The sequence below is a fragment of the Pempheris klunzingeri genome, chromosome 2 (assembly GCF_042242105.1).
Source record: "Pempheris klunzingeri isolate RE-2024b chromosome 2, fPemKlu1.hap1, whole genome shotgun sequence".
Classification (NCBI taxonomy): domain Eukaryota; kingdom Metazoa; phylum Chordata; class Actinopteri; order Acropomatiformes; family Pempheridae; genus Pempheris; species Pempheris klunzingeri.
In genome coordinates this window covers 15,705,926-15,722,425 of record NC_092013.1, presented here as the reverse complement: position 1 = coordinate 15,722,425, position 16,500 = coordinate 15,705,926, and the positions used below count along the sequence as shown (strand labels likewise).

Genomic DNA, 16,500 nt, shown 5'->3' with positions numbered 1-16,500 from the left:
TGTGTGTGTGTGTGTGTGTGTGCGTGAGTGCCAACCATTGCTGACAGGCAGATCAGCTCTCTCTGATCACATCCGCCCTAATCCCTCCATCCATCCCTCTCTCACCCCCTCCCCTCTCCTGTCTACAGCTTCACATCTGGGTCTTTCTCCCACTCACGTGTGCAGACAGACGAGCTGCACACTCACAGCAGGCTTCCCCTCACAGCTCAACACACACACACACACACACACACATCGCTGCACTGCTCAGCACAGCTTTAGGATGTGGATTGGAGAGCGGGGTGGGGGTTCTGCATACTGCACACTGCAGTAGCTGTATGAACTTCTATCTCCTTCACCATTATTTCAGTCATTTACAAGAGCTAATCCGCTGCTGTAACTAAGCTGTAGCAGATCAAACTTTACTGGCACTCAACAACAGTGGAAGCCCTGAAACAATCCACGAGACACATTTGAGATCTCAGAGAATTGTGTTGTAGACTCTTACAGTGTTTGCTGCTATGTGTGTGTGTGTGCATCTTTAAGGTGCTGGTATGGAAAGGCAGGTGGCATTGCTCTGACAGCGGGAGCTGAATGCATTTGGCAGCAGGGGATAGAGAGCAAGCAAGAGAGGGAAAGGCAGGCAGTGTGACATGGGAGTGTTGAAGACAAGATAGCAGTGGAGTTAAAGAGAGCCTAATGGTCCAGTGGAGCGAGAGCTTCAGCGAGGAACAGGGAGAGGGAAAGGTAAGAAAGGAGGAAAACAGTGTGAGCACGTGAGCCAGACAAGATAAGCACATTAGGGACAAAAAAAACCAAGAGTGAAATTAGAATTTGAAGCATGTGAACAATGAAAAGAGCAAATTTGAGAGCCATTAGCAGACACCTGTTCATCTTTGTAACACTAATGACAGAGAGGTTAAAAGAGATGGAGGTCAGGAGAAAGAGGGGGAAGAGGGAAAAGAAAATGGAGGCAGACAAAAGAGTAGCAGGGAGAGAAAGGGGTCAGAAAAATAACAGTGGAAGAAGAAAGACTGAGAGAAGCAGCCAGAGAGAAATGGAAAATGAGAGTGAGAAGGTGCATTGATAAAAGGGTGTGGTGAGAAACACCCCTCCCATGTCGGTTCTGTAAGCTATAGTCCAGAAGCATAAGTCAGACCAGAGTCGCATCACAGGCTTCATCCATCAAAAAGCATCATTAGCAGTTTGTCAGAGAATATTTGCTCCAGTTTAATTAACTGGGATGTCAGCAGTTGTCAGCAGCAGATTTGTCTACATCTTATAATTATGTTATGACACATATATGCTCCAGCATTCAATCAAAGAAAGGGATACTGTTTATTTCAAATTTTAGTTGTGATTAAGCCTCAGAGGACAGATATGATGGATTGACTTTGTTTATATTTAGTTTTTTTTTAGGTTTTTTTTTTCACACTGTACCAAAAGTGTACCGCAGAACAAGACTTTCTCTGTAGATGAAGATATATTATGGCGAGCTATACCAGCTATAAAGGAAAGGGCGGGCATGAATTTCAAGTAAAAGACATTATCCTTGAACAGTCAATTAACACTCTTAGTCCTGTTAAACAGCAACAGCTGGTGTCAAAACACATTATACTCCTGGGCCCATATTTTGTGTGGACAAGTAGGTGTGAAAATACATTAAAACGTTACCAACAATTCAACTCAGGATAACAACATGGCGCGCTGTAAACTTAACAAATGGAGTAGCACAGAACTGACTGGGATGGAAACAGAGGGCAGTGTAACCCCTTTGTACTTGCTGCTCCGATGCCGCCTGCTCCAGTGTTGAATGCAGTAAAGTCAGCTAAGCTTGACTAGTCAGTATCTTTCAAAAGTTGCATATGTCTCATATATCTAATCCTAGCAGCTGCATAGTTACAATTATAGTGAGAAATTGGACAAGTTACGTCTGACAGTGTTTTGACATCGGCCTCACAACCCCTAATGCTCCTCTTTACAGCTCTGCACGGTAGCTTCCTGAGCCAACATTAGCTTCAGACTGACGGGACCGACTACGTCACTGCTCTGAATCCCAAAGGTCCCAATTCTGATGATGAGCTTAAAACAATGATACAGTGTGACTTGAGGTTTACTGTGAGTTTCCCACAACTCTTCTCACCATCTGTCTGTCTTGTACATTTGACAACGGCTGTCTTTTTAGAGCAGAAATTTTGACTTTTCATGGTAGGAAAAGCACAGGTGTTACAAATAACATTAATCAGAATCTGAATTGGCAGTTTTTGCCAAATATGTGTTCACATACAAGGAATTTGACTCTGGTTTAACCCTTTAATGCCTGAACCATGAAATAATTGCCAGAAAATTCACATTTTTTTGAAACTGGGGTGTTTATTGAACCTTCTGACAAATTACAAAAAGTTTAAAAAAAATTAAATTTGTATAATTTTTGCTACATCCGGCATTTTTGTGCAATTTATTGCTCACAGTTTGTTTATCTTCAACAAACAAACACATAAAATACAAAAAACACAAATATCACACTGATGATGTAGAGGTCTCAAAAACCCATGTATCAAATATGATACACTTGGTGTTAAAGGATTAACCCTTTAACGTCCTCACCAAGAAAAAAGCAATGAAAAAATGTATTCTTTATATATTTTATTTCCTTGGGGCACTAATTACAAAAATCAATGTTTTTTTATGAACAGACCCCACATTTTTTGAAATATTGGCCTCTACCAAACGGTTGAGATGTCGTAAGTAAAACATGTTTTCAATAAGATATAGTGAGTCAAAATGTGCTCTACCATATGGTTGAGCAGAAGGTTAAAGGGTTAAGTTACTCACAATGACACAGAATTTACAATTTACAGGAAGATAGAAATAAACATACAGATAAAAGCAAGGACGGCATAGCTGAACAAAGACTGGTAAAACTAAGCATAGAATTATTGAGTACATCCAAGTGAAAAATAGGTCTTATTAGTTTATCAGTGACTCAGATCTATTCAAGTTGTCGTGACAGTGAGACAGTGAGTTAGCATGTATAATACCATGACCCTGAACTGAAGCTGCTAAATCCATCATTCATTTTAAAAAGTCTTCTATGAAAAACAGACAACAGCCAAGAGTTTTTTGCTGTTGCTTTGCTAACTCACATAATTAATATTTACTTGATCCAGCTGATTGTGTTGGTTACAGTTGTCATTACACTCAGTGAAACCAACAGTTACCATCTTAAGCTTTCACTTGCTACATCTTTGGAGACATTTAGGTTAAAGTCAAAAGCGCGGCTGTTGCCGTTCAAAACTGGGTACTCATTCAAATTGTGATTTCTATATAAACATCATTAACCATTCAGCCCAGACAGGAACACTTTCACCAATAATAAAACACTGTTTTGTGGAAATCCCTCTTCCTATCCCCAGCATTTCGTACCAATGTTGAAATCATTACAAAAAGCCCTGTTAAAGTGTTGAAATTTGTCAGTCAGCACTGTCCTAAATAGACCTTTTTAACGGCAGACATTCTGACATTTTGTCTTGTCGAGCACAGGTGTGACTAATAGCAATAATGATGGCGCTGTTAGAGGTGCCAGTGAGCCAGCATGCACGACGCCAGAGCTCTGGCACCAGCGCAAGTACATGAAATGTAGCCATGATTAGTGTTATTAGATACACCTGTGTTTGAGAAGTCAAATTGTCTACTGGGAGAGACGTCTGTAATCCATAATCCAGCTGAATACATAGTACATGCTGAGTAAACGGCATGACTCCTGCTCTTTCTCAACTGGAAACTCTTACTGTTCCCGCTGCGGTCATCGCCGCTGTTCACACACAAAGACCAGCTGAATGCAACAAGTCAGATATACAACAGCGTCTGTGAAGCTGTAAAGGTTTCACGGTGAATACATGGCGAGGTTAAACTTGGCCCTTCAGCTCTCAGCACATCACCCTCCTGCTTCTGTATTGTGTGAGTTTAGCATTCAGGAATTTCTCAAGTTTCAGTGTCCTCAGTGAAAAGCATGAACGTCGCCTTAACTGAAGATAGTCACTCTCTTGCATGTCTTTAAAGTGTCAAGTGTCTTTAAGGTGTGTGTGTGGGTCTTCAGTCTGGTTCACTTATAGCCTTTCTCTAGTCATTTAGCCCTTTTTAACCACACATCGTCTATTAAGACTAAAATTGATTGAGGAACCAGCCGCTGAGACAGAGAGAAGACATTTACAAGTTTTACACATCTGTCCCTTCATGTGCATTTTTCACTTACCTGCTTTGCACATAAAACATGAGGCGGGGAACGTGTGTGTGTGCGTGTGTGTGTGCGTGTGCGTGTAGTCTGATGAATGGTTTTTATATGCAGCTTGCAGGCTGTATTGATGGCTCACTGTGTTAGACTAAGAGTTTAATTTGGGCCTCAGGAAATTTTCCACTGTTGGTTTTTCCACTCCAGGTGATTCATTAGGAGGGTGGTTACTGTGTGCGCTGTGATTGCGTGCGCGTGTGAGTGTGTACACTTGTACGTATCAGGGTTTTCTCTGGCCTCACGTAAGGCTGCAGCGGTACAGGACGTGCTGCAGAGCAATATATTGTTTGGGCATCAACTCGCTATGTACACATGTCACATTGCAAAGGATGGTATGTTAAAGGTAAATAAAGCCCACAATGGTGCACTGTATAAACCATTTTACTGCTTGATTGCAAACTAGAAAAGTTTGCTTTTCCACAGTTTAGTCATAATTCAGTCTGATTTGGCAACATTTTTGTGGCGCATACAATGAAAATGATTCTCCAGTATGCAATTTGTATGTTATTTATTTATTCATTCATTTATTTACTTATTCATTTTAAAGAAATGAAGTTTTTTGGGTTTTTTTGGCCATCAAAAGAAACGGTACACAGGCTGCATTAGATCTGTGAATGTGAGTCTGTTTACACATATGTCTACAATCTACATCCATGTTTGTCTCTGCTTTTCTGTATGAGCATGTGTGAGTTTATGTGGGGACCAGTGGCTGGTGTGTGTTTAAGCAGCTGTTTTAATACAAAGCTGTAAGTCGTACTCTCAACAAGAGTTAATCCAGTCTTGGTGGAGCATGTAGGCTCAGCAGAACTGCTCTATTGTCTTCTCTCTCTCTCTCACTCTCTCTCTCTCTCTCTCTCCTCCCGTCTTTGTACAACCACCAACTGTAGATCAGAGCAGGAAATTAGAATGGAAGAGAAGTCAAGGTTGCTGTGTAGTAATTAAATACATTTCTTTAGCATTTCTTTATTTTTTTCATGTGCGTCTATTTGTGTGACGACATGGCAATATTTTGACTGGGTTTCCTATTGGCAGAGTGGTCAATATAACTGTACTGTCCCCAGTTCTGTCATGTCGTCCTCCTCAGCTGCCTTGCAGTTGCCACCATGGTAAATGCCTCTCTCTAGGCATGCACAATGCAATGTACTGTGTGTCACATTAAGTAATGAACAAACTGCGATGTGTTGGTAGAAAAATCCTGTTTGGGACATTGCGCTCCTCTTCTACCATTTTTTTCTTCATTCAGCTGATTTGGCAGTCATCTCATTTACACATAAATTTTTCATGCAGGGCTGGCTTTCACACAACCAACCTCTTATATATTATTTCATTCTCTGTCACTTTCATGCAAAATCTAAAGGCTACAGTTTTACTCTCTGTAGGTTTTGTCATGTAAATAAAGTTTCAGTCAAGGAATGTCTCATTTAGTGAAATGACTTTCCATGAAACTCATGTTTATTGTTTTAGTTCGACAGAACTGATGCAAGGCGATACAGGACCAGATAAATTACATCAAGAATCATCTTATAGCGTTGTACGTGACTGCAGGAAATCACTGCCCATTTTGTTTGTGACAGTGTGCATACAGAGGATTTATGTCTGGGGCAAATGTGTAGAGTCAGGTGACGTCTGACAGCGCCGCTCATCTGGCTTCATTTAGGAACAGGACAGTCTGACACTGCGGTCTTGAACACGTTTAGCTGAGTGTGAAGAGATTTCCTTTTGCGTGGTGATGAGTAAAACAGTTGTTGTCTCCCTCTGCAGAGACGGACAGAGATATGAAGAAACCTATAGATGTGTGCACACAGCTTTTAGTCACATAGGCAAGGTGATGGAGAGAAGTGGTCACTGACGTTCATGTGTCTCAATGAATTCATCACAACACAGGCAGACTGACTGGCTCTGTGTGTGAGTGTGTGTCTGTGGTTGTGTATGAGTGAGAAAGAGAAAGAGGGAGTCGACAGTTTCCCTGTTTTTACTCCATTGCCGTTCTGGAGTCTGTGCAACAGACTTGGCATGAAGCATTAATTTAAGCAAAGTTCTTGTTAATTTACAAGCCCAATGTTAAGGTGCATTTTAAGTTCTTACTGTTCTGTTACATTGGGTGGCAAAATATAGGTTCATTATAAAAAAAAAAATGGAAAAAAAATCATTAACATTAACTCTTTGTCCAACATCATCTCAAAACCATCAAGGCCATCAAATGTGAGTTGTATAATTTTAAACAATTTTCTTTACCCACACAGACATGCAGTGTATGCCGTGTGTACAGATGAAACCAAATTAACAAAATTACAAATGGGCCACCGGGATTACAGTGTTAAAGAGATTGTAAACACAAGACCAATGAAAAGACCTCATTAAAAAGATAAAGAGATTTGGACACAGTATGTTATATATTTTACTCAAATTTTGTAAACAGTACCATACATCACCATAGCAACATATCATTGTGCGTTTTTCATTTTGCTGTCCTGCCATTGCACGAGACTGTTTGTTTGTTTTTCTCATACTGTCCAGAAGGGAAGCTATTGTCTGTCTACCATCTGCCATCTGCGACTGCCTGAATCAATGTGAATGCTGCATTATTAATATCAAATTTTCTTCTTAATATGTCTTAGGAATTAAACATATAACCCTGTTTCATTGTTTCAGCCTTTTGATTTTTGATTGTATGCTGAACACTTAGAGTTCAGTAGCTCCCTGATGTACACTACACTGTACAGTACGTTAATGACACCCTTCTACAAGTGGGAGGTTCTCATATCTCTACCATACTCTAAGTGAAGGACATCAGAGACCATCTGAGTTTCTGACAACTCTTCGCCCTCTTTCCCCTCTGTTTCTAGGTTTCTGAAACATCAGAACATTTTAACGGACAGGACTCCCACACGGCTGCCCACGCTCAGAGCGGCAGTCGCAGCGGCAGCCACAGCAGAGCGCCTCATTCCCACACCTACAGAAACCCCAGCACCAGTTCCTCCTCCGCCCACCAGGCACAGACCCAGGCCTTACAGCAGCCTTCACCCCAGGTTCAAGCACAGTTCCAGGCATCAGATGGAAGGGCCCCCCCTGGTCTAGCCAGCACCCTGGAGCACATCATAGGTCAACTGGATATTCTCACTCAGGTAAGCAGAATATGTGTTAATCTTTCATGACAAACAGCATGCATTGTGCTTTAGCTGTGCCACCCACTCACACTGTTCAGAACAAAAGCTTCCTTTACTCTCAACCTGCAGGCCAGGACACAGCAACACAGACACAGAAATATTAATAACGACCAACCTCTACAATGCTGTTTGCACTAATTTTGGGGGACAGGATTGACTGAATGTAACAAGGCCCATACACTAGGTTGCTTTGGTTGTTGACATTATTTGATACAATTTTTAATTTTTCTTTACAGTCATAAAAATCAAAATCCTATTCTCATTCTCATTTTTCCCCACATCATTTAAGTTTGTCCCCCCTTTTACAGAATTAAATTCACACATTTGTACCATCGTGTTAACAAAGATGTAACCAGTTGACTCCGTCTAATCCTAAATATACACAGGACAGAAAACTTTTGATTTCTTTTTTTTATCCATCAAGAAAAAAAATCTCTCACACACACACATACACACCATGCAGGCTGTGGTAGTTCGCCCCTACTCTCAGTATAAGTGCCAGACCAAACCAGAGCTTGGAGGACTAATAAAAGGTCTTTGAACAAAAATAGAATAAAACAGCAACCACTTAAGACTTAAGAATGTCTGCTTCGTATCAATTTATGTCCATGTTTTTATGTTCTGTGGGTTTGTTTAGCTTCATAGATGTGATCAGTAATAGATAATGAGAGACATGTACAATAACAATTTAGACACAGCTCAGAAATCAGAAAAAAAAGATCCATTATTTTACCATTGTCATCTTTTTTTTTTTAATTGATCCTATTGATGTACTTTCTGTCTGTGTTTGCATATAGTACAGTACGTTACATTTAACTCATCCAATAATCCATTAATTTTATGGTTGCATCCTAATGTAATCATTTGATTGTCCAGTGTCAAGAGGGAAAAACTAACGCAGTGTGTCTCTGCACACTACTCAATATGACAGGATTTGATAGATAGCTCTTACAGTTAAACTATACTGACATCTAAGCAGTCATGCTAGTGAGAGCTTTGTTGCAAGAAATCATTTAGACAAGCAAAAGTCCAGTAGACAGGCTAGACAGGTCATCATCTGTTTAATGCATTATGCTGCAGTAGTCCATCATGCATTGGTGTTTGTCCTTGCTCATTGGTTAATAGCTTCATGGAGCTGCCATGGTGTCAGACAATGAATTATCTTTGTAGTGTTATTACATTTGTGGGAATACAATTTATTCATAAATCTTTGTTTGGCCGGTTATTACTGAACTCACCCATCACATGTCACGCCATCATATACCACATCAGCCACCACTACAAGTCAGTTCTCAAACATGGAGTATGAAATGAGTACAGATGTTAAATTTGCAGTGTATATTAGTGTGATAGTGTAAATATTAAGTGCATTGGACATCAAAATGTCTTTTTATTTAACTGACTCCACTCCCTGCTAATGAAGAGGCGAGGTGAGTAACTGCTCTGCACCAGACCACACCTCATTGAGAGATGTTCCTAACACCTATCTAATTATCTCTGCCAGATGTGAGCCTGGAGGGGACCTTGTGTTTGGGCATGTGTATCTATCTGTCTGCAGCTAATCTCTCAAACTGCTGAACCTCTTGTGGTTGTGGTGATTCACAAGTTTTGAAAAACCTTTTTTGTTGACTGTCTAATGCCGTCATTGAATGCTGACTCCTCACTCCTGTTAACCGGCCGGTCGGGGCAGCAAGTGACCAAGAGCTGCTTCAGCTTGACATCACAGACCAAAAGGCTTTTGACTTGGCTGAAGATGAGCCTCACCTAGTCTGCTGCAGGCCACATTATGCCTTTGTCTTGGCTCAAAGACCAACATCAACAAAAGGTTTAGTCTCATTCTGAACTGGAGCATCTGCAGATTAATTCTATGCCCAATATGTTATGATTCACCAAAGTCACACGTTAGGACATGAATAAACCCCCCTTTCTGTTGTCCTCACTGCCATCTTGACTTTAAAGGAGCCAGCGTTAACAGCTGTTATGTCAAAGTCTGTCCTCCCGTCAGGCAGTGTTTCCTGTAGCAGTGCCTTCCTTTGAGGTTAGGTTTAGGTTAGGTGTAGCAGAGGTCGCCTGATGGAGATCTGTACATTTCTATTTTTCAAAAAAATATTTTTATGAGGTTGCACAAAAAACAAACCTCAAACACAAATACATCCATAAAAAGCATACAGAGGATTTATTAAGGGTGACAATTGGACCATTGGAAAATGGTTGGATGGTAGAAAAGAAAGAGCTAGAAGAAACAAGAACACCCTGAAGAGATCAAGAGTAAGGTGAGGGGGAAGAGGTAGAGGAGGAGAAAAAGGCAATGAGAGGACAGGGAGATGGGAGGAGTCCAATGAGGAAGTGGAGAGAGAGCACAGGGAGGTTTTGTGTGTGTGTGTGAGGGTGTGTGTTTGTGTGTGTGTGTGTGCAGTGTTTTAGCCAGAGGTTGTGAACGTGCCCTGAGGAAAATGCATCATTCATATATGAGCACTGGCAGCACTCTGCCTCACTCACTGATAGTAAGTGTAAATGCTTAATGGCCATGCAGAGATGCAGAAACACTTCCTGTGTGTGTGTGTGTGTGTGTTTCTGTGAAAAGTTTCTCCCGGCCTCTTCTTTCAAGCTGCAGTTCAGCATGTGGGAGCATTTAATATTGGCCCAAGGCAGCAAACTAACCCCTCCCAGGGGGGGGGGGGTGCCAACCTCTTGCTTTCAAGCACACTGTACTCTGATACCAGAGGCATCATCGATGAAATCATACTTGGTGTTTTCTGTAGAGTTATGTAAATATAACTGTCTGACAATCTTAAGACTGTCATTGTTCCTCGTTACGTGTCTTTGCAGTGACGTCATATACAGTGCATTGTCGCTATACCTTATGCGGTTTGAAACCTGGGTGATTTTAGTGAGCAGTTTTATTGAAGAGACTGTTTTAGACTTGTCTAAACAATTAATTTAAAAACTAATAAAAGTAAACATACAAAAACAACAAGGAAGAAAAATTAAAATACAGAGAAATCATCACAACTAAAAATACGCTAAGATGAAAGTCTTATGGAGCATTTTTTTAATGTGTTTATATGGTTGACACACTTCACAGGTCAGTAGAATTAAATGTAATTTTCTGTTGGTTTTACAAGAAAACACCTTTTTATTATGTTTCTCCCTATTGTTATTGAATAGGATGTGAAACTGAAGAATTGGTGAGTGAATCTACACAGTGAAATATACAAATGGACCCCTGTAGCAGCCTGCATAAATATCTGTAAGCAAATGGCACAGTGATGCAGGGTTGACACGCTTTTTCACCCATACAGACGTTAATACCTCACCTTCTGTTTTATACATGGTTTGAAGATGAGGTTAAAACTTAAAACTTGACCCTGAAGAAAATGGTCATTTATGAAACACAAAAATGGCTCCACTAAACACAGGCCTCTCTTTAACCAAAAATTAGATTTGCTTAATATAGATTCAGCAGTTTGTTTGATTTAGTTTGCAAAGCAAAGTTTAACCACTGCGGTTGTTACTTACCTAAAATACAATCTATACATACAAGGCATGTTAAATGCAGCAGTTGCCTTTCTTAGACAGGCTCAACCCATTTTTGGTGCTGTTTGCCTCCTAAATGCACTCATACTGTATAATAATGTACAGCAAGGTGTGAGCAGAAATACGCTCTCTTGTTCTAATTTCCATTCAACTTTGGTTAATATGATGATTTAAATCACTGCCGCCCATCCTCTGGAGATTAAGCCTGACAAAGCGACATTATTTATTTCTGCTCTATATTGCTGCTCCTTTATAAGGCTTTCCCCCAGCATTATTTTTCACTATTACAGCTCTTTGTAACTCTAATAGTTGAGGAGACTGAGATGGAAGATGATGAATTATTCAACATTAGACTGAAGTTTCCAAAGCCAGTTTGCTGTGTTAGCTGCTTTTCACTTGTCTGCCCTCCTTCCACAATCCTCAACCTACATACCCTTTTCTTTTCCTTCTCCTCTGTCTTATAATTCCCCTGTCCTACATGTCATGTAGTAGCCACACTTATTCTTTTCTTTCACACACTTCTTGAATGAAGAATCTTGAACTCAACTGTGGCCCCTCCTCCTCCTCAATAGACTGTCGGACAGTAGTTTACTTGAGAAGATTTTGTGATCTTTCTCTGTGATGTGGCTCATGGAGGAAAACGAACTTTTATTAACACTCGTTCTGACTGAAACAACATTTCTCCTGTGTAATTCCCACAACTTACCAGAGGAGCTAGCCACAATTCAAACTTTTCTACTTAGCCCACATGTTGTCAGAATAGATAAACATAGATATGGACACGTCCTTATTCCTGTTAAAGTAGCTAAAAGTGGTGCTGTAAGAAACATATGGAGAAAGTGAAAGAAACATGTTCCTTTAGTTTCCTCACAGCTGTACCTCAGAAAAGATTAAAACAGTTTCTGTGGTTAACCACTGAAAAAACCACTAAACTGTTTTAAGAACTGCAGAGATTTCACCAGCGTTTGTAGTAGTTCTCTGCGTAAATGAAACCATTTCTCCTGAAACAGTTAATTTCTTACTTTCTGTCTGAGCTGAAGTGAAAGAAAGAAAGCTAGAGACAGAATTCCCCAAGAGGAGTTACGGTAATTCTGAGAAATATGGTAACTTAAAATACCAACAAGGCACTTGTTTATCATACATCCTATTTAGTAAGTATTGAAAAGGCTTCATGTCTGTCTTTAGGTTTGGCAACAATACAAACATGTAGGTATTGATATTTTCTGCTCTTTTACCGACTTGTGAAAGCTATGCAAAAAAAAAGGGGGGTTAGATTGATACGAATTTATTGTATCGAATGAATTTAAGGGATTCTTGTGTCTTGTGTATTAGCTAATATGGCATTATCTGATTTTTTTTTTGAAATTTTGAAACTCTTAAGTCAGACAGGTAACAGTGGAAAAATGTGTAATATTGAAGTTTAGAGTCACCTCATGACCTGATGATCTTCTTGTTCAATAGCACAGAAGAAACTTCATGTAGCCTGTCCTCAAAGCTTAATGCTGTCATAGCATACTAATAGACAAACATCAGCATGTTAACGCTAGGCGGAGGCTTTTAACTCTGACGATTTGGCGTTTTATTGGCTTTCTGCCAATACAATACACTGTTGGTCTAAACCACAGCAGTGCAGGCTATTCTTACCTGCAGTTCATTGATATTGGTTCGCTGACTTATTCACACCACCCGTTTGTCGTTTGTTTGTTTTTGACTTTTTTTCCACTTCCACAATGATTGTACTCCTCTTTTTTTTGTTCCTGTAATTCATCTATTAGGGAAAAAGAACTGACTTTGCCACCAGCGCCAGCTTGTCTTTCTTTGACTTTCAGACTGTTGTAGCATGGGTCATACCAAAGCTATGAGACTTTGTAACAGAGGCCAGTAATGCTCAGGGCGATGGAGAGTATAATGTGTTCTGGAGAGAAAAGAAAAACAGCCCGCTCTATTTTTAGGAGCATAAAGATTTGGTTTCTACTCCAGATGAAAACTATATGCCCGTATAATGTTGCTGCTGCCTGGGGACACGTGCAGAATCGCACACACAAACACCAAAAGCTGGCTGGGCTAAGGACTGGGTAGCCATATCAGGTTGGTAAGATAAGTGAGGTAGTATTGATCTAGAAAATGGAGCCAGGCAGAGAGAGGGAGAGAAAGAGGACATACAAGCCCTTTCTCTCCTATGATGCATGAAATAGCAGAGATGTTATCTAGTTTGATGACCCGAAAGAAAACACCACTCGCCCACACATTGTTGAACTCACTGGCGTGTGTGTTGGAGTATGAGATTATCTAATAGATTCAACAATCTTTGTCAATTCCTTCATCGCTACATGTTTGATTATTCATGCCATTTTGTGTGTGTGTGTGTGAGGCACTGTGAGGTCAGCGCAGGACCTGAAATGTTTTAGCTGGCAGAGGTTACAACTAATAATGATATTACAACAAAAAATATGGACAAATTCAAGTTGCATTGATGCAAGTACCTGCACTGCTGTACTTGTAAGTCTCCACAGAATCTGTAGTTTTTTCTATTCTTGCAAAGACTTCAATTAATAAAAACTGTTGTCGTGGATGTTGATTTGTTTTAGAATATGGAAAATACACTCCAGGAACGTCCTTTCAGATTAAAGAAGTGCTCAATAACAGATTGTACTGAGTTACAGGAAACTAGTGGAACAGAGGGGGGGGAGTGACGTCACGTCTCTGGCTCTCTATCAAATGTCCAAATGAATGTGTGGCGCTTAAGTGACACATCTTTAAATCACTTTTGAAGGGTTTGATCCACCAACCAAATTACACCTGCACTGTAGATGTTTTGATAAACATCCTGAAACCATGCATATGATAGTTGGAGCGCTCTTCGATATGTGTTATATGTGATGTGACAATAGAAAATGTGTCATATTGATGGTGTGATGCAGACAATAGACCGGTGGATGGAGCCTGGGGAAATAATCACCTTTATTTCATTTAATGGATCTAATCTAATGACTATTTGTTGATTTAAGAGCTTATTTAGTCTATGGCATTGTTACAAGCTTCTTTGTTTTGATTGTGTCAAGTGACCATTACATGTGGAGGAAAGACATTTCCATAACAGGCAGGAAAAAAGAGACAAGGAGAAAGTAGTACCACCCACATCCTATTATTTGACCATTCATTTGAGGTGTGACTCATATAATAGTCTTCAGTAACCCACTGTATAGTTTTAATGAATCAACTCAGCATCAGATTATTTTTTTAATCAAACAAATCACAACTGACCACTCTTGAAGTGAACTGGTTTGCTTTTTCACGTCTGCCCATTTTCCGTTAAAATGCAATGTTTCATACACAGCTGGTTATATTTTGATAAATGGGCAGTGGGTGACTCATCTCCGCGCTGCTCTCTAGCAATTTCAAAATTACACTGGCTGGCACACAGAGGGGCATGAAATTACAGGTCAAGACATGTTGACATATCTGTCACTCACTGGCCCAAATCTAGAGAGCTCTATGGCATGTTTACCGTTTGATTATTCCTGCTCTGAACCAATTTTTTGTTGCCAAGCACCTCTATCCAAACCTGCTTACTAGCTGGGATTGTGTTTGTCACCAGGCAACATTAGCTCGGTAAACAATTACGTCAGAGAAGCTGTCGCCACAAGAAGATTCATTCAAATTACAGTCATCTTTTTTGCAAAACAATTTTTCAAAGCTGTTTCCCTTGTTTCTTTGCTTTTTCTCCTGCCGATTTCTTTGTTTGGATTGGCATAACTCCAATTACTTTCTTACATCCCAGTCGTCTTGCAGATTTATTCTATGATTAGATTATTATGAAAGAACACACAGCCAGGACATATCAATCAACCCATGTGCATAGCTATAATTACAAGCCAGGGCAAGTTTGTCTGTATGGCACCCTTCAAACGCGGATTTAAAATGCCTCTCATAATGTAAAGAGAAACCTTAATAGATACTGACAGATACAAGACTAATACAGTGGGAGGAAATAAAAGGGTAGTAGAGGAAATAAATTAATCAATGGCACAGAAAAATTGTTTTTCATCTCGATCTGGAAGTACAATACAAACTAAACAGTGACTTAAATTTCCTCAGTTTGAAATTGTCAAGTTACTAAGCGGAATATCAGTGGACAGAACTAGTCATTAATAGCAAGCAGCCAGTCTGACGAACTGAAGTCAGAATTACAGCACCGTGCTCGCTTCTCCTTGTTTGATCTTGAAGACGTGAGTACGCTTCTTGTCTGGATCTGAAACCTCCAATTTTCACTCGTTTTAGATGATAAAAGGCAGGTTTAGTTGCTGCCTTAATGTCGCTGCTGCAGCTCTGATAGGATAAAAGTTAGAAAAGCCAGCTCTATCCTCAGTAATCTGTTCAATCAGATGGTGGCACCCCTGGAAATTACACCTGGAGGCTCAGATGACACAATACTGAAACCTACAAGCACCAATATACAACAAACACTGTCACTGTTGGCGGATGCTGAGAGGAAAAGTATGTCACACTGTGATCTCACTACCCACACATGCCCATCCTGTTTCAGATAGCGACTTTCTTGTATTCTCTGTGTGCGCAAGTGTGTTTATGCAACTGTGTGAGACTGAGAACAAGAGAGAGTGCGTTCCAGACACAGAAACTCTGGTGTTTTCGGCTCAGGCAGCAGATCTCTCTGCGATAATCAGCTGGATTGTCTTGCACGCACAACATCTGTCTCAAACACACACAAACTGCCTCTTTCACACACACAAACACAGCCATTATATAGTCATTACTGTCAGGCTGATGCTGTACAGCCCTCTCTAACGTGCTCTTTCTCTCTTATCCATCTCCTTCCTTCCCCCTTTCTTTCTTTGTCTCGCTCCTCTCCCCTCTCTGCCTCCTTCCAGACTGTTTCGATCTTGGAGCAGCGGCTGACGCTGACAGAGGACAAGCTCAAAGAGTGTTTGGAGAACCAGATGGAGATCGGTCTACATCTCCAGAGACAAGAGGAGGCCTAAAGATGGCGGCATCAGAGAGAGGCTGAGCAGCGGTGTGAGGGAAATGGGGTCACACTAACACCACAAACAGAGACGTGCACACAGTTCTTTCTCGTCGTTGTTAGATCACACTTAAAATGTGCGATCTTACGCACAGTGACTCCTTGAGCAAAGAGCTGACCGGCACCGTTTTCCTGACTGGACTGTTTTCCCGACTAAATCCACTCTGAGTCTCACTGCTGATGTACTGTGTCTTTTACAAAGAGGTATCACAAGCGAAGGAGTTGAATATTAGAGAAGTTGTTCCTCTACAACTGTGCTGAGAGCGCAGTCTCTTTTCTGCTGACGAAGGACCTGCTGCGTGCGTGCGTGTGTGCGTGCATGTGTGTGTGTGTACAAAGTGTAGACACGAACAAGAGACTCTGGTACTTGCCTATTCACTGCACGTGTGGGTGTTTTAACTCTATTTGCGTGTGCAGGCTCTTGCAGAATGGCGTCAATAAAATGCTTTTTTTTTTTCTCACTGAACCAAAATGTAGAGCAGTCA

General features: G+C 40.6%; 1 protein-coding gene across 1 annotated transcript in view; it reads left to right on the top strand.

Annotated features, from left to right (window-relative positions):
* poc1a (POC1 centriolar protein A) overlaps window positions 1-16,210 on the top strand; it is a 36,065-nt gene extending 19,855 nt beyond the window's left edge. The window contains exons 10-11 of the mRNA XM_070844316.1: window positions 7,117-7,395; window positions 15,864-16,210. Of these exons, the coding sequence (XP_070700417.1) occupies window positions 7,117-7,395; window positions 15,864-15,974 (390 nt within the window). The 3' untranslated portion in view covers window positions 15,975-16,210. The remainder of the gene's footprint in view (window positions 1-7,116; window positions 7,396-15,863) is intronic.
* The last annotated feature ends 290 nt before the right edge of the window (window positions 16,211-16,500 follow it).